The sequence below is a fragment of the Sapajus apella genome, unplaced genomic scaffold (genome assembly GCF_009761245.1).
Source record: "Sapajus apella isolate SASKATOON/1434 unplaced genomic scaffold, GSC_monkey_1.0 scaffold47, whole genome shotgun sequence".
Classification (NCBI taxonomy): domain Eukaryota; kingdom Metazoa; phylum Chordata; class Mammalia; order Primates; family Cebidae; genus Sapajus; species Sapajus apella.
The window spans coordinates 15,644,222-15,669,093 of record NW_022436987.1 but is presented as its reverse complement, the minus strand read 5'-3'; the positions used below and the strand labels follow the sequence as shown (position 1 = coordinate 15,669,093).

The 24,872-nt window shown below is 37.8% G+C and overlaps 1 protein-coding gene across 2 annotated transcripts in view; it reads right to left on the bottom strand.

The window, feature by feature from the left end:
- The window catches only part of NELL1 (neural EGFL like 1), an 874,275-nt gene that overhangs the window by 640,134 nt on the left and 209,269 nt on the right, over nucleotides 1-24,872 (bottom strand). For both annotated transcript variants that reach the window (XM_032240986.1, XM_032240987.1), the window contains exons 6-9: nucleotides 16,758-16,830; nucleotides 15,679-15,761; nucleotides 7,274-7,408; nucleotides 6,225-6,327 (exon numbers count right to left, since the gene is read on the bottom strand). In XM_032240986.1, the coding sequence (XP_032096877.1) occupies nucleotides 6,225-6,327; nucleotides 7,274-7,408; nucleotides 15,679-15,761; nucleotides 16,758-16,830 (394 nt within the window). The remainder of the gene's footprint in view (nucleotides 1-6,224; nucleotides 6,328-7,273; nucleotides 7,409-15,678; nucleotides 15,762-16,757; nucleotides 16,831-24,872) is intronic.

The following is a 24,872-nucleotide window of genomic DNA, read 5'->3' as shown; positions in this document are numbered from 1 at the left end:
ATCCAACCTCTGGATCTACAGCCAAAGGGCTTATTACTTATGTCTGAGGAAATTCAAGCATAAGGTGAGTCAGGCTCTAGTGCCTTCGGCTGGGGCATTTGGGACTCCATTCCAACAGCATACAGTGTGAGTAGAAATGTAAATGGATACCTAAAGCTCTTCATATCAGACTGGCGACATGCAAATTAGAATATTTCACAGTGCCTGACCACAAAATTGAAACCTAGCACCAACACACACTTCTCCATTATATCAGAAACAAATGTACTGAGGATATAGAGTTATGCAGTTATATATTTTGGCACCCACAGACACCTGGCCCTTCAAATTTGACCTTGATTTTTCTAGTGCAATGATTGGACACTTTTGCCATTCGGGTGCACACTGAATAAACAATTGACAGGTACTGCCTGATGTCCCTGTCAGATGTGGATGTAAGGTTTCACTATATTTATTGAGGTATTTGTACCCTGCACACACTCCAGTCATCCCTTGGTCCTCAGTGGCTTAGAATGTCAAAATCAGCACACTGTTTTACACTTTAAAGGAGAGTGGCAGATCAGAGAGACTGAACACCCAAGGATCCTTCCTCACTCAGTGAGCTAATTCACAGCCTTGGCTTCAGATACCACCTCTATAAGCAAGACACCCACATCAAACTAGTTGTCCCTCAGGCAACTCTAACTCAAACATGCCAAACGGAATGTACTGCTCGCCAAGCTGCTTCCTCCACCTGTCTTATTTCTGTTCATCACACTATGAGTCTCCCACAGGCTCTTGTTCAAAACCTGGCAACTTCTCCCTCGCAGACGCTCTGTCCCTGATCCATTTGTCTCATGCAAAACAATACCTGTGGAGTATCTCTCATGTGCCAGGTCCTTTGGCTGTCACCCACATCTTTCCCTTCCTCTGCATCTTCCCAGGCTGTACCTGCCTGTCAGCCTCAACACCTCCACCTAGAATATGCCCACATTCCATACTCCCCACCACCTCCGGCTCTCTTGATGCAGTGGCCTTTCTAAAACACATCTTTGATTGTGCCACAACTCTGAATTAAAATCTTTATTAGAGTACCAAAACCAATGTTGGTTTATTTCCATAATTTTGCGTATGCAATTCCCTCTGGCAGGTATGTTCTTACCTACTTTGTATACCTGGAAAACTCCTGTTCATTTGTCAATACCCTGCTCCGCTGTTACCTGTGATGTTTTCCTGACATACATATACACATGTACATTTCAGATGGAGTTAATCACTCCCTTCTCCGTGTAACCTCTGTGTCTTCCATAATGTTCATGTGAAATAATACTCTTTATTATAATAGAGATCTCTCTGGAGAGCAATGGGTAGAGCCAACAGGTCAAGAACATCCCACTGGGTTCTGAAGACAGGCTGCCAGGGCTTTATTTTGGTTTCCCCAAAACTAAGAGACCTTGGACAAGTTACTTCTCCTCTCTGTGTTTCACTTCCTCATGTGTAAAATGGGGATAATACTGGAGCCTACCACTTACAGTTGTTGTAAGAATTAAATGAATTGATATACGTAAAATGGTTACGCACAGTGCCTGTCATAGAGTAAATGATCCATATGTGTCCACTGTTGTCCCCAGAACCGACAACAGTGTGTAGCAGAAGGACCTCAGTAAGGATTACCGAATGGCTTCATTGGGATACAATCTTCATCATCCATCCCCAACTCATGTTTGCAGCTTTATTTCTACTTCTCACCTACAAAAATCCTGTGTTATCATCAAACACATAATTCACCTTTCCCTCTTCAACCCTTATTCCTTCACACATACTGTTTTGTGTACCAGAAATATTTTTTCTCCATCTTCCACCTTCCTTCCTATCTCTGGTAGATCTCAAATCCAACTACCAAAAGAACATAGATTTCAGGATGTTGCTCTCTGGAGAGTGTGATTATGTGGGTCTAGGTGAGGCACTGGAAACTTTCAAGTTTAAGAAGTTCACCAGGAGATTTTAATGTGCAATCAGGTATATTAAATATGCCTTGAATAGCACAGACACCCAACAAATGTTTGAGAAATAAAACTCCCTCACTATTTTCTGTACTGCCATGGATGCTTAGACAAACTTCTTTGCTATTTCCAACCAAATGCCCTCATCTGTAAGTGTTGCAGCTCCCAAGGCCATGAGAAGTCTGTGAACACTCAGTGAGTGAGCAGACAAAATAATCTGATTTTATATATTGTCTCACTTTGCCTTTGTCATATCCTTTCCTTTACCTGATGTCCCTAGAATACTACTCCACCTAAAGTCACAGAGAAGCTTGGTATTTTACTTTAAATTCACATATAAGAAATTTACTTCAGGTAGCTCTACAAAAAAAAAAAAAATGAAATAAATCAAAATAAGGAATGAAACCAAAGAAAAACATGTTATTTAGGTAACATTAATTTCAATTATATGCCTCACAACATTAAATGTGAATGTAATGATTCAATCCAAACAAAACGATCCAGGCTGTCAGACTGGATTAAAAAACGAGATTTGGACTGGGAACGGTGGCTCATACCTGTAATCCCTGCACTTTGGGAGGCTAAGGCAGGTGGATCATGAGGTCAGGAGTTCAAGACCAGACTGGCTAATATGGTGAAACCCTATCTCTACTAAAAATACAAGAATTAGCCGGGCATCGTGGCATGCACCTGTAGTCCCAATTACTTGGGAGGCTGAGGCAGAAGAATCACTAGAACCCAGGAGTCGGAGGTTGTTGCAGTGAGCCAAGATCGTGCTATTGCACTCCAGCCTGGCAACAGAGAGAGGCTCTGTCTCAAAAAAAAAAGAGATTAGACTACAAGTTGTTCATACAAGATACACTTCATTTTTTGTTATTTTTTCTATTTTTCTATTTTATTATTATTTTTTAATTGATAAAAAGTATGCATATTTATGGTATATGGCATGATGTTTTGAAATATGTGGGCACTGTGATATGGCTAAGTTTGACCGACTTTCACTGCCGTTCCCACTTTCAGGGTCATAACAGGTGACATGCTGTTCCTGGCAGAATGACAAACCCCTGTGCTTTCAAGGCTACTAACGTTGGTGTGTTTCTTTTGGTAAATAAATGACCTTGAAAATTATCCATAGTGTACATTTCTGACCAGACATGTGTGCATAACTAACATATGCATTGCCTCACATACTTCCATTTAAAAGGGATAACCAAAGTAAATTCTCCATCATGTTTCTGATGTGAAGATATTGAGAACTTCTAGAAATTCCACTGATTAGTGTTAGAACTCTGCTCTCGCAATCCTCATTTTCTTCTTCTCCATCCCACTGCTTAACCCACAAAAGTCAACTTCTAGAAGGTTCAAAATATTTAACTTGGCTCCATGTCCTCCAGGAAGCATCCCAGGCCTTCCCCCAGTATCCTCCATCTCCCTCTCAGGCCATTGCTCTGTGCTCCAACAGTGCCCTGTACCCATGCCTAATGTTAGTGCACTTACAGTTCCAGACACTGTAAACCATGTCTCTACCTCAAAAGTGTGCTCCTCTAAAGCAGGGAAGGATCCCTCATCATTATTCCAGGCCCCAGTACTCAGTAACCACCTAACGCATATCTCTATTAAAAACTAGTAAGAAATGAAAGCCCTCCAGCCCAGAGGTCCTCAACCATTTAATTACCAAAGATGCCTTGTATCATTTCTTTTTAAGTTTTTCTAGAATAGTGTTTTAATAATTTATTTGTGTTTCCACTTTATTAAATAAACTCTGAACACAGCAAATTACCAATCAGAGCTATGAGAAAATTAGTGCTACCTAACTAAATTGCTATGAATTCCATGCAAAGGAAACACACACACACACACACACACACACACACACACACACACACTGATGTTTTAGCTAGTGTGTGTATCAACATTTTAATGAAATTGAATTCTTTTCTGAAATAATTTTCAAAATCTAAAACTATCAAACAAATCCGCATAAAGACAAATGACTGCCCCACACATGACCAGTGAGAGGACAACTTAACTATATGTATGTAGGGCCTTGAAAATGTTCATCTTTGGCCCAGTAATTCTACCCTGAAGAATTCTATCTTAATTCTATCCTAAGGAAATATAACATGTAAAAATATACAAAACATGTTTTCTATATGAAACATGTTATTGAAGAGTAATTTATAATACTGAAAAGTAGGAAACAATCTAGATATCAGTGATTTGGGACTGGTTAAAAATAAGTTACGCAACAGCCAGCCAATGGGAAACAATGAAGCTCATGAAAATGACATTTATGTAGAAAAGTTTTTAAAACACAGTAATACATTTAAGTGATAATGGTAAGTTAACAGAGTGGAATATAAAATTGCCTGCACAGTACAACCCCAACTACACACAAAATATAATTTGTTTTGTTTTTTTTTGTTTAAAAAAGAAGACACATCCACTAAAATTTCAAGAGTGAGTGTTACTAAGAGGAGGTATTTTGGGTGAATTTTCTATCTTGATCTTTATCATTCTCTGTGTTTTCAGAATGTTAAGCCAGAAGCAGAGTGCTTTTATAATTTTTTTTAAATGTCAAAAGGTTAAGATAACAAACCCACTGAAAGATTCATTACTTCCATGTCTAAGCAACAACTTCCAAGAGATGGTATTCAGAGATATGTGTAGGAACTCTAAATAATAGACTAAAACATCTCATCTCACATTTTTAAATACATTCCTAATAGTTTGTTTTTGTTGTCGTTGTTGTTTTGAGACAGAGTCTCACTCTGTCACCCAGGCTGGAGTGCAGCGGCACAATCTCAGCTCACTGCAACTTCTGACTCCCAGGTTCAAGTGATTCTTCTGGCTCAACCTCCCAAATAGCTGGAATTACAGGCACCCACCACCACACCTGACTATTTTTTTTTTTTTTTTTGTATTTTTAGTAGAGATGGAATTTTGCCATGTGGGCAGGCTGGTCTCAAACTCCTGACCTCAGGTGATCCACCCACCTCGGCCTCCCAAAGTGCTGGGATTACAAGCGTGAGCCACCGCACCTGGCCCCCTAATAGTTTTTCAACTTCTTCCTCTGCCGAAGAATATCAAGAATGAAAACAAATAATCTGTACCTACTAACAACTCTCTCCATCATGGGATCAAATGATAATTCAATATCCAGACACTTGAGCTGCCTATATTGCCAGACATGACTTCCAAACACTCTTAGAACAGAAATAAGAAAGTTCTTCTCTTTAGACCAACTCCAAGTACATCCTCCAGAGCAATAGGTGTAGTGTGCCAACCATAAAAAGAAGGAAGATTACAAAGTTTCTTTTTGAAAAGTTCAACAATTATTTGGGCTGCTGCGACCCACTTTCACTGCTATTCCCACTTTTAGTGTCATAATAGGTGACATGCTGTTTCTGGCAGAATGATAGACCACTGTGCTTTGAAGGCTACTGACATTGTTTGTTTTTCTTTTGGCAGATAAATGACCTTGAAATTACCCATAATGTATACATGTCCAACCAGAACTCTCCTTTTCTGTAGAGGACCATACGGATTGGTAAAAAGACTGTGGGCTTTGTAATCAACAGAACTAGTTTTCTGTCTCGTCTCCGCCACTAACCAGCCTCGTGATCTTGGTAAGTTAATGTCCCTAAGCCTCTGCTTCCTGTAAAATAGGGATAATAATAATAATACCCACCTAAATGGTTGCTGTGAGAATTCACTGAGCTAACAGAATTAAAGCATCCAGCACAGTATACAGCACATACCACATGTTCTAAATGACAGCCTCAGTATTTTAACTGAATTTCATCTCGGAGTTCCTAACAAAGGCCACTTAATAACAGGAGAATCCAGCAAAAATACAGAATCTGGCCTTTGACTTGATCATTTAGAATGAGGGGACTGAAGCCTACGGAGCTTTGAATTTGTGAATTTACAGATCAGCCTCACCCAGTTGTCTGACCCTGGACAAGTGACTTAATCCCTGTGAACACAAGTTCCTTCCACATAGAATGACAAAAGAATAGTAATCACAGTTTATGTGAGGATTAAAAAAAAAAAATAGCCCAAGTTAAGTATCTGCCATATTGCAAGTGATTAAAATATTGTGGCTCTTCTTATAACGTATTTAATGTTACATCAACTGCCAATGTTTCATTTCATCAATGTCAATCAATTGAGTCCAGAAAAGCAGGGAAAATAAATAAATTTCACAATGCAGATAGTCGACCTTCAGTCAGTACTTACGTCGGCAGACCTTACAGCACTGGCCAGCAATGTGCACTGGGAGGGAGTCTGGGGAGCAATTGAGAGGGGGACACGACATCCTTCGGCATTCCACGGCACCACTCTGAGGAAGGAAGGACATGGAACATAATCTCAGAAGTATCCTTTGATAGCTCCTGTGGTGGAGATCACTCAACTTTCATCCCAGAAACCTCATCAGGGAAACAGATGCAGTATTAGAATTCCCAGTCCACTCCAGGACCACAAATAAAGTGTTTTCTCCAGCCCAACTGACCCGTACCACCTCAATTACTTTTCTGAAATACATCACTGGTTTCATCCTACCTGCCCATGTGGGCTAAGCAGATTATGCAGAAAACAAAAAGTCTATTTTTATAAGAATATAAATAACACATTTGCAGACCCTGTCAATCATTTCTCAGGCTCTAACAATCTGTTTTGTATTTTCCTGGACAAACAATGGCATTCTTCAGATATTTATCAAATAATTTCAACTGGACAGAGTTCCCATACTAATTTTTGGAGGGAGCTGTTATAATTCTCTGAAACAGATGAAGGGATATACAGATACTGGATATCCTGACAGTCAGTGAGTTAGGGAGAAAATGATTTGCAATTCTCTGAATCAGGTGATAGATACACTTTGGAAAAGACAATAAAAACACATAGAGAATAATTAAACTCCCTTTTTAAAGTTATTCTGGTTGTAAATAAGGCTAACCATTAGGTTGTCTGAAAATCAAAGGAGTCCCTTCTTTCCACTATATCCCAACCTTCAAACTCCAAACAGTGTATTACTTAACAAAAATATTAAATCAAATTAGAGTGTGCTGGCCAGGAAAAGCAGATTTTAATTTCCAAGTATTCATATAAGACATGACCCTTTTCCAGCGTTGCTTCACAATTGCTCATATGACTAGTAGATGCTAGGTAAAAAGGTAATAATTCTTAGAGTTAACGTTATTTATTAAAGAACCAGGTTACTCTATAATTATCAAACCTGTCCCTTTAAAACTATTTTTACTGCATTTATTTACAAAGAGGCTTACTTTGCAAGTGCAGTTCCTGCAATGGTCACCATCTACCCAAGAGTCTTGGTCTCGATAGAGCAGTCCACTCACTTGACAGGTCTTCTCACAATGACAGTTTTCCAATTGACTAAGTCTTGTCTCTGCATAATTTAGCTGCAAACAAGAGTTACTGAATGTAGCTTCTGTATTTCAATTGCATCGTCCTAACAATGCTAATAGCAACAAGAATAAAAAATCCATGCAAGAAGTGAAAAAAATGCTCAGAACAGTTCACTGGTTCTTAGCATTATCTGTTTTTTGTTTTTTTATTTTTTTTCCACAAGGTGGAATCACTCTAAATTGAAGACATATTGGCTATCATGGTCTAATGAATACCAAATGAGACATTAAAATGTATCTTAGGAACCTCATGGGTGTTCATAAATGTGTGTGCTTTCAGTTCAAGCCCACACAAAAACACTCATAATGAATTTGTTCTCAAGGACTCGTTATGATTTTTACAGGAGATCTAATCAGGAACTCCGAGGCACTTAAATTTATCTCCCACTATCCTCTCTATGTTCTTCACACACTAACTAGAATGTCATGGTTTACAAACTAGGAAGTCACTGTGTTCTATCTGATGAAAAATTCTGGAGAGCTGGGGCAAGAAAAAAAGAGAAGTCGTAAGAGGATCGCCGAGACAGAATGCCCCAGGAATTCACTTTTGTGCTTAGAAGATCAGGAGAAGTAACCAAACCCCCAGGTAAGATCAGAATTTTATAAAATAACCTTTTTTTTAATTTTTCTAGGCCACCCAGTATTGTCAATAATCACAGAGTCTTAGACTTTCCCGCTGGAAAGGGATTATAAAGCTTGAATATCCTCATAAGAAACTTCAAGTGATTATCTAGCCTTTGCACATCTCCAGTGGAGGAACATTTATCTTCCAAGGAAGGCCATTTTTTTCAGTTAGCTCTCAGTGTTTGAAACATTTTTCTTGGTTTTGGCTGTGAAATCTTTTTTTTTCTTTTTCCTGCCATATCTAGCTTTTCATCGTAACCCATCCTGACAAACCTAATCCTCACCATTTGAGGTTATCCTGTCCTCCCGACCACACCTGGCACCACCAGGTTCGCGTAACCACTCCTCTTGATATCATTCCAAGCCTCTCTTCTGATTGCTTTTCATACAGCCTACTCCAGTTTACCTTCAAAAACATGGTGCAAAAAAACCTTAAATACAGCACTTTGATATGATCTGTCTACTGTCACATCCATGCAACAGAGTGACTCACCCAACAGTGATATTACTCTCCCCTTCCTTTCTTTTCATAGACACCACCAGGATTAAAAACCAAATATCGGCCAGGCGCAGTGGCTCACACCTGTAATCCCAGCACTTTGGGAGGCCGAAGCAGGCAGATCATGAGGTCAAGAGATTGAGACCATCCTGGCCAACATGGTGAAACCTCAACTCTACTAAAAAATACAAAAATTAGCTGGGCATGGTGGTCCATGCCTGTAGTCCTACCTACTCAGGAGGCTGAGGCAGGAGAATTGCTTGAACCCAGGAGGCAAAGGGTGCAGTGAGCTGAAATTGTGCTGCTGCACCCCACTCTGGCAACAGAGTGAGACTCTGTCTCAAAAAAACAAACAAACAAAAATACCAAATATCATTTCCCAGAAAATTATCTGAGTTTCTCTTTTCCTTCTCAATCATGCTTATACTTTCATGTCTTGAGTACTTTCCCCATACAGGAAATCGATTGAACCTTTGATCTAACTAGGATTATTTTGAGCCACTACTTTAGATATAATAGATGAACCTAAGGAATGACTTCCACCGTCTTTCCACATTAACTATGGTTCCGTTTCATACACATTCCTCTGAATTACTCATACCAGAACTACCCTCTGGAAATGAAATCCACATGTAATTCTAACCTTTGCTTTTGTCATGTATTCCATCCTCTTCTTCCAAGCTTTTGGGATTTCTCAAGAAAATTTGCCCCTGTCTGCCTTTTGTGGGTGATAGCAAAGAGCAGAAAAAACAACAAATAGGATCTTAGACCAACCACCATGCACCATGGGCAGCCCCTAAAGAACTAAGAGTTGACTCTGCCTGAAATATCAGCTTCCTATTACATTTTCTAATAGGCATGATCTTCTAGAAATTTATGTTTCATTTAAAACTCTAGCCAAGGCCAGGCATAGTGGCTCATGCCTATAATCCTAGCACTTTGGGAGGCCAAGACGGGCACATCACCCAAGGTCAGGAGTTGGAGACCAGCCTGGCCAACATGGCAAAACCCTGTTTCTACTAAAAACACACACACAAAAAAAATAGCCAAGTGTGGTGGCGTGTGCCTGTAATCCCAGCTACTCTATAGGCTGAGACATGAGAATTACTTGAACCCAGGAGGTGGAGATTGCAGTAAGCCAAGATTGTGCCATTGCACTCCAGCCTGGGTAACAGAGCTATACTCCATCTCAATTAATTAATTAATTAATTAATTAAACAAAACTCTAGCCTAATCATAGAGTTTATAGAATCTATGATAATTAAGTTCTTTGGGAATGCTTTAGGAAACAGATAAAAATACACTTTTGAGTTTGGTGATAGTCTTGGATACTGAGGGATGATGGCATATGATTTGGCTACTTGCAGATACCAAAATCTGAAAATGTTCAAGGCCTTTATATAAAATAGCATGCCTTGCTCATAACATACTCACATTCTCCTATATAGTTTAAATCATCCCTACATAACTTATAATACCTAATACAATGTCTAGACATCAATTCATTCACATGGATTCAATGCAGTACTCGGTACATGGAAAATTCGAGTTTTGCTTTCTGTAACTTTTTGGAATTTTTTTTTTGAAGATTGTTGGTCCACGGCTGGTTGAATCTACAGATGTGAAACCTCAACAAAAAGAAAGTAACAATTTATCACTTATCTTTACTTCATTTCTAAAACCCCAGTAATTCCTACATAAGGTAGTAACAGATATATGACCTTGGCTTGAACTACAGAGTTGAACCAGATCTGCATTCCTCCTAAAAGGGTCTCTGAACTGTGTACCTTTGTGAGAGGACCCATACCTGCCTTACTCTGAAAACCTGAAACAACTCTGGTGTCTCTGTCATTCCAATAAGGGAACTTCTTAAAGAGTAAATGACCCAAAAGGCAATTCTATATCTATCTGAGCTTTCTTAAAATCCAGGAGCTTGCGTAAGGGCCATAGTGGCAATTTCTAGCACTGTCCCACGAAGCTGAGCTATGCTCACCTACAAAACTCGATTCCAAGGAAAATGTCATTATTAATATAATGAAAGCTATTCTCAAGACTGATTTTGTTTTCCTTCTGAATGTCATCTTATTTTTAATATTTTTAGCCTTTCCTGACAACATTGAAAAGCCCTATTCTATGTAATAATAAGAGCACATCAAATAGACACAAAGGCAAAGGGATGTTACGGCAAAAAGCTAATTTTTCAAAGATACTTAATGTACCCTCTTGCCTTCCCTTTTGTCCCTGCTAAATCCCAAAACAGCAATAAAGGAGACAACTCTGAATCAAAAAATGAAATACACTTTCTGTCATTGGTATCAGCATGCTGAATTTATACACATTTATTTTCAAAAGCTATTTCTATACTACCTGCCACTTTCTCTAAGAATGTCTGCAGATTCAAAATAGATATGGTATCAACTCTACATCTCTATTCTGTTTTCCTTTTGTTTATGCATTTATCTAAGCAACCATGAACCAATTCATTTATTTCTAACTCTACACAATGAAAAATAGACAGCAAGGCCTTTTTCATCATTGGAGGTCAATGAACAGATCTAAGTGCATTGGTCATGTGGTGAATTGCTTCTTTTCTTTGAAATATCATTTATTTGGCATTTGCTATATGAAAGGGAAAAGGAAACTTCCATTGTTAAACATTTAAGCTTAATTGAAAAATCATTATTGAATTCCTCAAACAATGAAAGTCTCAGAAGTAAAGACGTTACAAGCTTAAATGCCACTCCAAATGTGGCTTGATTTGCATACATAGATTTGTCAAAGATTTAAGCAGAAGTAACCAAGAAAGTTCCAGTCTTCAGTATATCTTTTTTCTGAGCTTGAAGTCAGAATGGGATTACAGTGCAGGTGGGATCTGATAGCAGGACAGAGCCTGATCCTATCACAATGTACCCAGCAGGTAGGTAGTTCCCACAATATCTAAACTACCTGAGAGAACATTCAGAGTAATATAGGGGAGTGGCTGACACTTGTAGATCACTAAGGGAGATGTCAGAGAACAAAAAAAAAGGGGGGGATACTACTTGAGATAGCAGCCCCATTTCTTCTCTGCCTTAAAAAAATATAGTTATGCCAAAATGCCAGAATTCCTCAAGAGAGCTCTTAACTAGCCTGACCTCTGTCACCTGAATGTGAGTGCAGGCTGCTCTCATGATCTGTCCTGCATCAAGCAAGGGCACCATCATTTGCAAGCATCCCTAACCCTAAAAGGGGAAAAGGAACAATAAGCCCTCCTACACAGACCCCTGGGCTGATCTGGTATCTACATCTATTTGGTTTGATCTTACTTTGGCTACCAATTTTTATCCAGCTTATACACTGAGCTTCCTCTCTGGAAGGACTCTAGGACTTCCACCTTGACCCAAAAGGAAGGATTTCCTGCTGTTTTCCAGAACTCCTAGGCTAGGGTCTTGCCAGCAATGCACAGGCTCTGCCAGATTTACTGATTTCAAGTCACTGGGGAAGATGTACATTTTCTTAGGGACCATTTTCTCTAAGGAACCATCATCCCACCATGGTTGTCTATATTTTCTAGGTTTAAGAGTATAAATAGCAGCAGCCACCACCTATTGAATGGCATTTCTGTGGCATGCAGCAAAACTCATTTGCCTGGGCTCACAGAATCTTTACAAGAGCAGGAATAATTGCCACCATTTTACATATGGGAAAACAGATGCTGAGCCTTATTCAAGGCTACAAACATCCAAGAAAATGATAAAATAGAGACTCAGAATCATATCAGCCTGACTTCAAAGCCCATTCTCTATCTCTACTATGACCTACATGACTGTATACTCATCTTAATCAGAACTGCTGGACAACTCAAATCAAACCTCTAAAGCTTAGCTCAAACCCCATTAACTAAATTCTGCCACAATAGGCCTATTTAACTAAAGATAAAGACTCGGCCCAGATAAATTTAGTGTCATAGCATTCTCTTTGCATCTGGGAACCACATTCAAGTTTGTCTAACATCTCCAGTCTCCACCTCCTTCCATCTGCCAAAAGGGTGAGTTACACTTCTGCCTCCACCAATGGCAGACCACATAACCTGAACCAACTAAACTGCTGTATTTGATATATAAATTAAAACTTTTGAAAATTGTCACAGAGCTAATATAAAAGGAAGAAAGTCACAGAGGCCAAAACAAAGTGACTGCAGGGCTTCCAGGAAATAAGTGAACACCCAAGACAACAATCCTGAAGATTTCTAATGAAATGCAGAGCCCTTGAGCTTCCACCCTGATGGCTACACAGGATATAGCAGGGCAGAGTTGGGGAACAGTATCTTCCCAAGATGAGTATCTTAAAGGAAACTCTTCTATAAAGGTTTGGCACTAACATCTGATACCCTCAGTCTTAGATTGAACGAAACGAAGGAGGCTTGTACAAGGCACAGAAAGCAAGGTTTCATGTTCAGACCTTGGCACCAGATAGAAGGAAAAAAAAAAAACTTCCTTGAAAATCCTTGAAGAGTCCTTTCCTGAGACTTCACCTGGCCTATCCTAAGTGTCGCAGTGTGACTCTGAGCAATCTGTCTGGTCTGAAAATACTTACATAGATAATGTCAAAGAATTTTTACATATTTCCAAGGAAAACAAGCAGCTCACAGCCAGAAGGGTGCATTAAGAGACCTTGTTCTTAAAAAATAATAATAAAATAGTACAATAAAAAAGAGACCTTGCTCTTGCCATAACCTTCCTTTTTGAAAATTTACTATAAGTTCTATGTTCACACATTTCATTCTCAACAGCTGAAAACTTTAGTTCAGCTCAATAAAATGATCAAACATTCATTTCTCTTTTCCTCTCTTTTTATTTGCTCATTCTTGGTAATATCTCCATCCTTCTGCCAGTGGATGGAGAGGGTTAGAAAGAGTAATTAATATTACTCCCTATTTATATCTTCTATCTCTCTTCCTAACCCTCTCTTGTCAAACCATAAACTTTCTTAGTCATGATTCAACTTTCAGGATCTAACTACCTGAGTTCAGGTCCCAGCTCTGTTATTTACTCTGTTAGGAAAAGTATCAGACCTTCCTGGACCTTAATTAACTCATCTGTAAAGCAGACTAATAAATAAAGCAATCTCAAAGGATTGTGGTAAAGATTAAAGTGACAGTGGATATAAAAGCTTAAGCATTATAACTAATACACAGTAAATGCTTGTATTACTGACTTTTCAGATTCTTTTAGATCAACAGTTGACAAACTGTTGATCTAAAGGTCAGTGGATCAAATCTAGCCCACTACTTATGTACGTCCTCTAACCTAAGAATGGTTTTTACAGTTTTCAACAGTTATAATTTAAATGATTATACTTAAATGAACTAAGTCTATGCATAATATCCTTGATTTTGCCTCTTGGCTTGCAAGGCCCAAAATTTGCTAGCTGGTCCCTTATGGAAAAAGTTTGCCAACACTTATGCTAGATGATCATCGATTTCAAATTAGGCAGCAAAAATGGAGGTAGTTAGTTTTCAAATTGTAATTCTATACACAGTTTGGAAGGAACAGACTTACAAATCTGCCAAAGTGCCAGAAGGAGGCTTAGAAGGTGGATTATACCATTTTCTGCTTGCAATTGCCCACAATTAAATATCTTCTGCCTCACAAATGCCCATTTTACATAATAATGTTTTGAGAATAGAGCTCTAAGTGGCTCCTAGATGATGTGTGGCTAAAGAGAAAAATGACATTCTCTACAATGAGAAAAGAATGAGAGCAAATAATGTCCTCAAAGCTGGAAAATGAAGAACCGCAATCACCTGAGACTCAGTGGCACGTTTCTTGTTCCAAAAATTTGGTAGCATGCTAAAATATAATTAACAGTATTGAGATCAAGCTGCTTCAGACAATATGAAATAAAAGCCTCTCTACGACACAAGCTGGGAAAGCAAATAATCACCTGTGTTTCACAATCGCACTGTACTCTGAAGTGAAAAGCTAATGCTTCAGATCTGAACCTCAGTCTCAATCTTTTTCTTACAAAAGCTTTCCATCTCTCCTTTCCAGACAAAAGGGGGCTTGACTTGGCCAAAAACCCAGTTTGAAATAGAAACATTGTCTTCAGCAGCACAGTCTATGGTCCAAAATATAGCCTTATCTCCCAAACACTTACCAACCCACCAATTTTTTTGTACATGCCATGGCTGATGGTAGGGAGCAATCTTAGCCGCAGGTATAATAGGATTAATGTATCATTTTCACTGTTATTAAAATTCTTCCTTATGCAGGGTATAACGTCTCTTAGGCCCAACCTAATTCTTTCTTCGCCCTAGGCCGGAACTCATGTCCATGACTGATCGGTATCATAACAACAGCATTAGCCACATTTTCTATTTTTTCAGTGTCTTTTTCAACAAGGCTCAGGGCTTTCTATTATGAATATACACTTTATGAATATATATATTAAAGGCCTTAGTTATTTACACATTTGGCTCTGCCACTCAATATGAACATATCTAGGGTAGAAAGCATATCTTGCTCACCATTGCCTCTTTGTGCCTAACACAGTGCACAGCAAACAGCAGATCCTCAAAAGATGCTTGTTAAGTGGATGATGGAATGGAGAGGAGGAAAAGGTGCAGAGTTATAAAACCAAAGGTGTTGAAAGGCAAATTTGCCTCCTTTGCTGTTTAATTCAGGACCAGCCTTGAAATGAATTATACATTAAAAATGTAATATAATGCCTTCCTTTGACAGTAATCTGTTCCTAACAAGAGCCATTTTGCCCCATCTGATTATTTGCAATTATTCTTACATCCGAAATGCATTAGCTTTTAAGAGCACTGGCTCTGACCATAGATCATCTTACAGTGTTACTACGTTAATAGCCATTGGGCAAATTCCTTTTCCACTCCCGTGGAATCTACAGTGATACATATTGCCTCTTGCTTCCAAACATTTTTCAAGTAAACATTATGATACAGCTTAATAGCACCAAAGACAGGAATGGTTATGTTTACTATTGGTAGTCCTATTTTGAGTAAGAATAAACCATTTTTGTAGTAACATATAGCAGATGCCAAGGCTAAAAATGTTTCCATTATAACATATCACTCCAAATTCCAGATAGGACAGAAAAAGAAATGAAACATCACATGTGAAATTTCGATACCTACTTTTGCAGTCATCTTGGCCAAAAGCTCTTGTAAATCCATTATTCCTTGCACCAGGCTTAAGAAATCACTGCAGGTTGGGCAAGCTCAATAAAGAAAATATAAAATATATATTTATATTGTGCTAATATGAGAAATAAAATTTTAAAACAGTAGATATGTGACTATGTAGAAGAGTTTTGGGGGGCTTTTTGGTTAATATTGCTTCAAAATTTGAGTGAAATCACAGAAGATTTCAGGTCTGGATCTTTTCCTACTTTAATAAGCAAAAAAAAGAACAGGAAAAAGGCACTGTTAACTAAGAAAATAAGGCAACATGACATTTTAAAGTTAAAATTAAACTCTCATTTCTATAGAGAGGCAACTGAAAAACTGTGAACTATCACAGAAGAAAAAGTAAACTCTCATGCAGGTCAAGGATTTTAAATAATAGGTTTTTAAAAATATATATTATATTAAACATATCTTTCTATATCCACCTGTAGAACATGCTAATGTAACCCTCTTCTTTTCAAATTTTAATTCAGTAAATGATATAGGTTGGCTGCATCCCCACTCAAATCTCATCTTGAATTGTAGCTCCCATAATTCCTACATCTGGGAGGGACCCAATGGGAGATAATTGAATCATGAGGGTGGTTACTCCCATACTATTCTCATGTTAGTGAATAAGTCTCACAAGATCTGATGGTTTTATAAGGGGTTTCCCCTTTCACTTGGCTCTCATTCTCTTTGCCTGCCACCATGTAAGATGTGACTTTGCTCCTGTTTTGCCTTCCACCATGATTGCGAGGCCTCCCCAGCAATGTGGAACTGTGAGTCAATTAAACCTCTTTCTTTCACAAATTACCCAGTCTCAGGTACGTCTTTATCAGCAGTATGAGAACTGACTAAGACAATAAATGATACATATTTTTTAAAGACACAGAATTATATAATATAGATAATACGTTCTCTTTCACTATCCCCAGCATCTCAGAAGTCAACACTATAAACAATTTGTGTCTGTCTTTCCAGATGTGTTTCTCTGATATGATCAACAAGTTATATAATATATCAAAATGCTTTAAGTTGCTACTTACTGCGATTTAGATTTGGACACTGTGTTATATATCCATTTGGCATAAAGATGATCTTCCCATCTTGGATGATCCCCTTGATAATAGAAAAGACAGGTGGCAATCAAGATTACAGTCACCAGCTATGGTCCCTATACAATCACGTATTCTTGGCAGGTCAGATTATTTTTCAACAAAAATGATTCATTCAAAGGTTGAGTTGCCCTTAGTACATACTAAACTACTCTAAAGCATCCTGCTTTAGGAATCTTGAATTGTACATTTATGTGGAGAAAGCTACAATTAGTTACCACTAGTTAATGCCAATTATATATTGTAGTACCAAAGATACATCAGTAAAAAGTATTGATTCAATAAAAATTCTCTTTAATGCCCTAATCATCCTGGATCATTTAATGCTGCTGATTTACAGAATTTTTAAAGTGGAAAGAAATATAATAGAAATATATTAGGCTAAAATTTTTCTACTGATTTAGCCAAGGAAATAAAATTAGACATTGGGAAAATTCCATAACAATCTTTGTTCCTCAACTAATTGAGTAACATTTAAGTCTTTCTTGATGAATCTTAAGTCAAGAGTAAAAGGTTGTCTTTTAATTCTGTAATTCAGTCTGGAAGAATAGCCCAAATTTAAGAAAGTCATCAGGGCTGTCATCTCTCAATGAAAATATTGACTTGGCTTTTGAATTTTTCAAGTTGAATTTCAAGATTCTGTTGTTAGGGTTTTTTTCTGATTTGATGGCAGAGATATTACAAAACAGATGGAAGATGTGCAAGCTGGTTCAGAATATTGAGCTTAATCTATAAATAAAATATAGGCTTAAGATAGTGCTGCAAGTATTTCAGAGGGAGTAGCATCTAACATTTATGTGCTCATCTTCTAAACAGCAGAATGCTGTTTTTGGCTTATTATTTCAAGAAAAAATATTAATTGGAAATATTAATAGAAATACCAGGATCATAGCACCTCTTCCACAGAATTATGTATGTTTATTAACCTCTTTCTCTTCAAGGATGATGCAGTGTTTGTGATTATGAGAAAAGACAGTTTCACTATGGGGAAGAAGTTTCTGCCACTATTCCTCAATATTAATTCATAATCTCTTGCAGAGGAATACCAGGGAGCAATTAATGGAGCACAATCTAAATGAATTAGCTTCTCTCTCAGATGAAGTTACTCAGTATTTCAAAACAAATTAACTCCTTTGAGAGGATAGCATACCTTCAAGCACACATAGCAATTTGAGACAAGCATGGATTAGAAGTCAGAGAACCTGGGTTCAAGTTCTGGATCTGTCTCTAGCTAACTAGGTAGACTTAGCAATAAGTTAGCCACCTTCTATGAGCCCCAGTTGCTTCACTTGGAAAGGGAGTGCTAGATAAAAAAGCTAAAAATCCACCCAGCATTCATGTTCTAGGTCAATGAAACAGGCCTCCAAACTGAAATTGTCACATTTTAGATATCTATGCTCATTAGTTTTCAAATAATAATTTTAAAAAAAAAGAATCTGAACAGACAAAACTGTAGATTTCTATCTTATGGATTTCCTGGAACATGGAAAACTTCAGCACTAAAACAGGCTCCTAGGCAAACCAGGACAGCTGGTTACCCTAGGTGATATGGAATTACTGGAAGCATATGTACCAGAAAAAGGGCGGATCCATACCTATTCATCAGAAGACCCTGGATTATTTTTATCATCTATGGAAAGGGTACTCAGAAACCTGGAGCATATGTGTCATAGTGTTAAATACCTCTCCAAAAACAAATTGAAAATTCATTTTAAAATGATACCTTATCCCACTTAATCCTATAGAAAGAAAATACAGCACACAGCAGTTTTCCTTTTCCTTTCCAAGTGACTTTACTAATTTTAGTGACATCATGAATTACAAATCACCTGCCCTCACACCTTCCCTCTATCTGTATCTCTCCTTACTTTTGTCTTTCCACTTTTAATCTCTGGCACCTGTGTGTGTATGCTACATAGATCATTAGGTGAAGGTCAATAATGTTGACTTGAACAAAAAACAGAATAAAAGCTGACAGCTTCCCAATGCTCATTAACACAAAAACCCAAAGCATTTGGTATTTTTTTAAGAAGAAAGGTCATAGAGGTGAGCCCACAAACTGGCATGAAAATTTGTTCTTGCCAAATGAATCAAGACGAGAATGTTAATCTATTTGAATGGTTGTAAGTCAATGCTGGATTAAAAGAAAAGTGGCGATACACTACAGATACCACTTACAATCTAAAGACGCCTGAGTGCATGTGTGTGTATGCATGTGACCACACACATTTATGTATATCCCAGCACCTTCCCCAGAATAAGAACCAGAAGGTCTGGCATTAAATTGCTATATGGACAATTTACTGCCAGGACATTTGCTGATAAAAGAAACATTTGCTAAGCATGTAGTTTTCTTCAGAGAACTACAAAAGGGATTTTATAATGTATAAAACCATAAAGGAACTCAGCTTTATTTCTCTCACAAAAAAAAAAAAAAAAAAAAAATCATCTGTGAGGATTTCCACAGATGAAAATGTGCCTTCAAGCACTACAACTTCTCCCAAAGCAGATAAGGTATAAAAGGTAAAATTTTTATTATTTCTCCTCGTTTAACTCTAAATGTATCTACATTTAACTGAAAAACACAACTCTAGCTGGCCCTGTATTAGCTGACCTCATTTGATCTCATTTTTGCAGACATATGCTCTATTTCATATTATTCATCTTGGCAGTGTTTCTTAAACTTCATGTTCCTGGAGAATCACCTTCAGTATCTGCTTAACATTCAGCTTCTTGTATCAACCCAAAGGATACTGTTTCAGAAGAGTTGGAGTGGGCCCAGAAATCTTCATTTAAAAAAAAAAAAAAAAAAAAAAAAAAAAAAAAAAACCTCTTCCAGATGATTCTGATGACTGGTAAAAGGACCCTTTCTGCTCTATTCTAATCATTTGCTCCTTTTGGAACAAGAGGGTTTACTCACTAAAAGTTCACAATGGTTAAAATTATTGCATCCAACTCATATATAAATAGGGTAAAATCTCACTGATTTGGAACTGAATAAAAACCAACAGAATTACTAGATTATATTATAAACACTGTGAAGGCAAAAATGATACATTTTCATCTTAGTATCCCCTGGAGTTACTATTGTAGTAGATTTTACATAGTAAACACAATAAATATTTTAAAGCATCAAATTGTTGAAAATTATACAATATTGAACCACATAATATTGAGCACAGTTAGAACCTATGAAGATCATGTAGGGTATTAGTTTTTTTTTTTTTTTTTTTTTTTGGCATTCGTTTTTAATTTAAGGTACATATCAGAATTTTGGAAGAGATTAAAAGAACAATCATAGCTATTTGAAAACTTTCTGAAGTCATTTTGATACTTTCTGTAAGAACTACTTATCTAGGACCAGATCACCTGGCATTTGACCTATGAGAAATTTAGGGCTTTGATACTCTAAGTAGCTTTTCTAAAGGATACCTTAATCTTAGGCTATATACTACAGGGCTACTAACTCTTGCAAGCCAAAAATGAAGCTCTGAGGCCCACAACCATCTGAATGAGCCCTTCCTCTTGGGCAAGGGCATTCCACAGTTTATCTGGAAATCTAGTTCAGGCTGTGATGGAAGAGGGGATTGGACACGCTTCATTCTATCCCTCCAGCATTAACATCAACACAGACCTTAAGTCTAACAGGAAACATTTACAATATATTCTCTCTAAAGCCTGCTACTTAGAGGCTTTATCTGCATGATAAAACCTCCTTCTCCACAACCCCTTATCAGAACCCAGACATTCCTTACTACTGATAATTCTTTCAACTAATAGCCAAACAAAAAAATTTTAAATCTACCTAGGACCTAGAAGTCCCCACCCTTCTAGTTGTTCCACTCTTCCAGGTCAAACCAATGTAAATCTTACATGCATTGATGAAAGTATTCTGTCTCCCTAAGATGTATAAAAGCAAGGTATACCCTCACCGGTGACCTTGGGCACATGTCCTCAGGATCTCCTGAGGTTGTATCATGGGTGCATCCTTAACCTTGGCAAAAAAAACTTCCTCAATTGATTGAGACTTGTTTATAGTTAGCTAGAGACAGATCCAGACACTTTTTGATTTACACTCTAAAACCAGTCACTACAATATGCTGTAGGTAAAAATATATCATTTAAGGGAGCCCCTTAACATGAACTAACAATACGTTGCCACAAAGAGGTCCTGTTAGCAAAATGAGGTTTTGTCTTAATTGTCTTAATAGATACTAATCAAACATGCAAAACTAATTATTTAAGTATTTGCATTAGATGCTAATAATTTGCTAAAACAGTTTTTCAGTGATAGAAAGCAGAGGTCTTTTTAGGTAGCCTAATATCCACCCCCCATCTTATTTACACTATTAATTTGCTAAACAATCCATTTTCTTATTGTTAGTGTAATGATAAACCCCAGCTGATCTGAGAACCTAAATAAATCCCTAAATAAAAGCTTATTAATTTTGGGCTCTGCAACTATTAGTACTGATGGAAGACAAAAAAATGGATTTTTTTTTTGCTTTTGTTTAATCCACCTGTTGCCACCCTGTGCCTTCTGCAGTCAGCTCCCCATGCACTGAAAAATAAATTTGCACCAGGTACACTGTATATTATGGATTTTAATGTTTAGGAAACTAAATAATGCCCATTATTTCCATCGTTCCTAGAACATTTCTCATTTTGCATTAAGAAATATAGAAAGATGCAATTTAAAAAATTAGAAAATTATCCAATTAGGTCCCTCTTGTGTATGAAATAACTAAGATTAGGCAAGCTCTTCTAAACATGCAGAGCTTTCTGATACAAATGAAAGCAGCTTCACCACCAAACAAATGCTAATTCTTTTTTAATGCTCTTATTTCCCTGCAGATCTCTGTTTACATTGAAGAAAATGGCTCTATTTTTTTTGTATGCTAAAATACTGAAACAAATTGCTTTGAAAGAGAAAGTAAAAAGGGGTGGGAGAGTTTCCTGCAGGGCATGTAAATATATGGATGAAGATGTATTCTGTTTATAAACTGGCAGGGACTCCAAGCCTTGGCAACAGGCTAACAAAAAGTAAGACCTGGGAAACTCACAGGGAGGGTTTTCAAAATGCAACCAATCATGTACTTCTGCCCTGAAGACGTTAATAAAATATTCCGGCATGCAAAACAGCCAAGAAAGACACTTGTCGACTTTCATTATGATCAATAAAAACTGTCAGCTCATTAGCATATCATTAGCTGCCCTGCTGTTTCCAAAGTCTTAATGCACAGAAATATTAATCTTCAAATGTGTGAGATTACCCCAGTTCTGTGACTTTCACTTTCTGCATGAAAGGAAAAATAAGAATTAAAGATGGGAGGAATCCAATATATCTTCTTTTTCAATGTGCCTATAAACATATGTTTACCATCTGCGGAATTATGGGAAGCAGCTGAGGTACAAAAAACAGCTGTGGAATTTTTTAAAAGTTGTAATCAATTTCACTTCCCAGTGACAGCTCAGCTGTTAAAGGAGACAGTGATGTCCAGGTAAGGGAAAGTTTTCAAATCCAAGTTCACCAGACAGAGACAGACAGAGAAACAGAAACAGGAGAGCCTTAGCTTCTGTGAAAGGCTTTGGAATGAGAAGTTTCCCTAAGGTCTCAATGATTTAGAAACTGTCAGAACACTCAACCCCTGAAGCACATCCTATTTTGGTTCACCTGGGCTCATTTTTTTTATTTTTCACCCTCTGAAATTGTAACAGCATAATCAGCTTAGAATGCATCAAAGGGAAATTGAGTGAGTAGTCGACCATCTTGATAATGAAAATCTATGACAATCAGAAGATTCAGATAAGCCTATCACTACTGGCCAGCTTTTCTCAAATGGATGCTGTTTTGAAGTGAAGAAATCCCCAGCTTGTGTTCTGTGTCTCAGACAGGAATTACCTAATGCTAGAGGATTATGTACCAGGCACCAGGCAAGTGATTCCACCCTCTGCTATTTAATCAGCACCACTTTTTTTGCACTATCCACAAGGATCCACTGGGGTCCAGAAATTAGATTTGGCAAGTGAGGAGCTTTTGCTTTTACTTTGCCTATAAAGCAACATAATAATATTTAAAATAGAGAATGTTATTTTAACCTGAAAACACATCACCGACATTTTTTGTTCTGGAGCAATTCAGCAAATGTGGTTGTTGAATCCATGAGGCAGCTTCTACAGGATAAATATCAAAGCCTGGAGCTATGCTGACGCTCACCTGAGAAGTGGCTGCTTCTTTTTCAGGGAGATTTCTGTAGTGTTGAATTGATCAAGAGGTAATGTCTGTAATGAAACACTGACATATTTCTCCTACTCCAGCCATTTCATCTCATAAAAGGATGGCCAGAAGCACTGCCTGGCATCCAGAATTCTAAGGAGAAGATGAGTTTTGAAAGCTGCCCCATGGAAAGCATCTTTGTAAAGAGCCATTCAAGGAGGCCACTCCTACTAGGGAGCAAGAAGAACCGCCTTGCTCTCTAGGAAGATGGGCTGTGTGAAACTGCCATCCCCTTTTGATGTTTCCACTGGGATCACCTATTCTTTGAAGCTGGAAACCCAGAAAAAGACAAATTCTGTCTCCTGGTAGTACTTGATATAGTTAAATATCATGTCTCCTTAATCAACACAGTGGTAAGTTTGGAAACACAGGGTAAGCTCTTAATGAGTATTTGTTAAATGAATGAGCAAAGACTTTGAAATCATAAAGACCTGGGTCTAAATCCCATTTCCATTACTCATGGGCTTTATGAGGTTGGCAACTTCCTTAATCTCCTTGAGTCCAATTGCCTGACCTATACAATGGGATAAAAATCACTAACTCTTTTTCTGATAGGTAGATTGAAAAAAATTTTTTCCAATTCTGTTGGTTGCCAGTTCACTCTAATGATTGTTTCTTTCGCTGTACAAAAGCTCTGGAGTTTAATTAGGTCCCATTTGTCTATTTTGACTTTTGTTGCCAACGCTTTTGGTGTTTTAGTCATGAAGTCCTTGCCTATGCCTATGTCCTGAATGGTTTTGCCGAGGTTTTCTTCTAGGGCTTTTATGGTGTTAGGTCTTATGTTTAAGTCTTTAATCCATCTGGAGTTAATTTTAGTGTAAGGTGTCAGGAAGGGGTCCAGTTTCTGCTTTCTGTGCATGGCTAGCCAGCTTTCCCAATACCATTTATTAAACAGGGACTCCTTTCCCCATTGCTTGTTTACCAGACAAATGGCTAATATTCAGAATCTACAAAGAACTAAAACAGATTTACAAGAAAAAAACAAACCCATTCAAAAGTGGGTGAAGGATATGAACAGACACTTTTCAAAAGAAAACATTTATGAGGCCAACAAACATATGAAAAAATGCTCATCATCACTGGTCATTAGAGAAATGCAAATCAAAACCACATGAAACCACATTGAGATACCATCTCATGCCAGTTAGAACAGCAATCATTTAAAATCTGGGGACAACGGATGCTGGAGAGGATGTGGAGAACTAGGAACACTTTTACACTGCTGGTGGGAGTGTAAATTAGTTCAACCATTGTGGAAGACAGTGTGGCGATTCCTCAAGGACCTAGCAATAGAAATTCTATTTGACCCAACAATCCCATTACTGGTTATATATCCAAAGGATTATAAATTGCTCTATTATAAAGACACATGCATATGTATGTTTATTGCGGCACTGTTTACAATAGCAAAGACCTGGAACCAACCCAAATGCCCATCAACAATAGACTGGTCAAGGAAAATGTGGCACGTAATACACCATGGAATACTATGCAGCCATAAAAAACGATGAGTTTATGTCCTTTGTAGGGACGTGGATGAATCTGGAAACCATCATTCTCAGCAAACTGACACAAGAACAGAAAACCAAACACCGTATGTTCTCACTCATAGGCAGGTGTTGAACAATGATAACATGTGGACACAGGGAGGGGAGCATCACACACTGGCATCTGCTGGCGGGGAATAGGGGAGGGACAGCAGGGGGTAGAGAAGTTGGGGAGGGATAACATGGGGAGAAATGCCAGATATAGGTGATAGGGGGATGGAG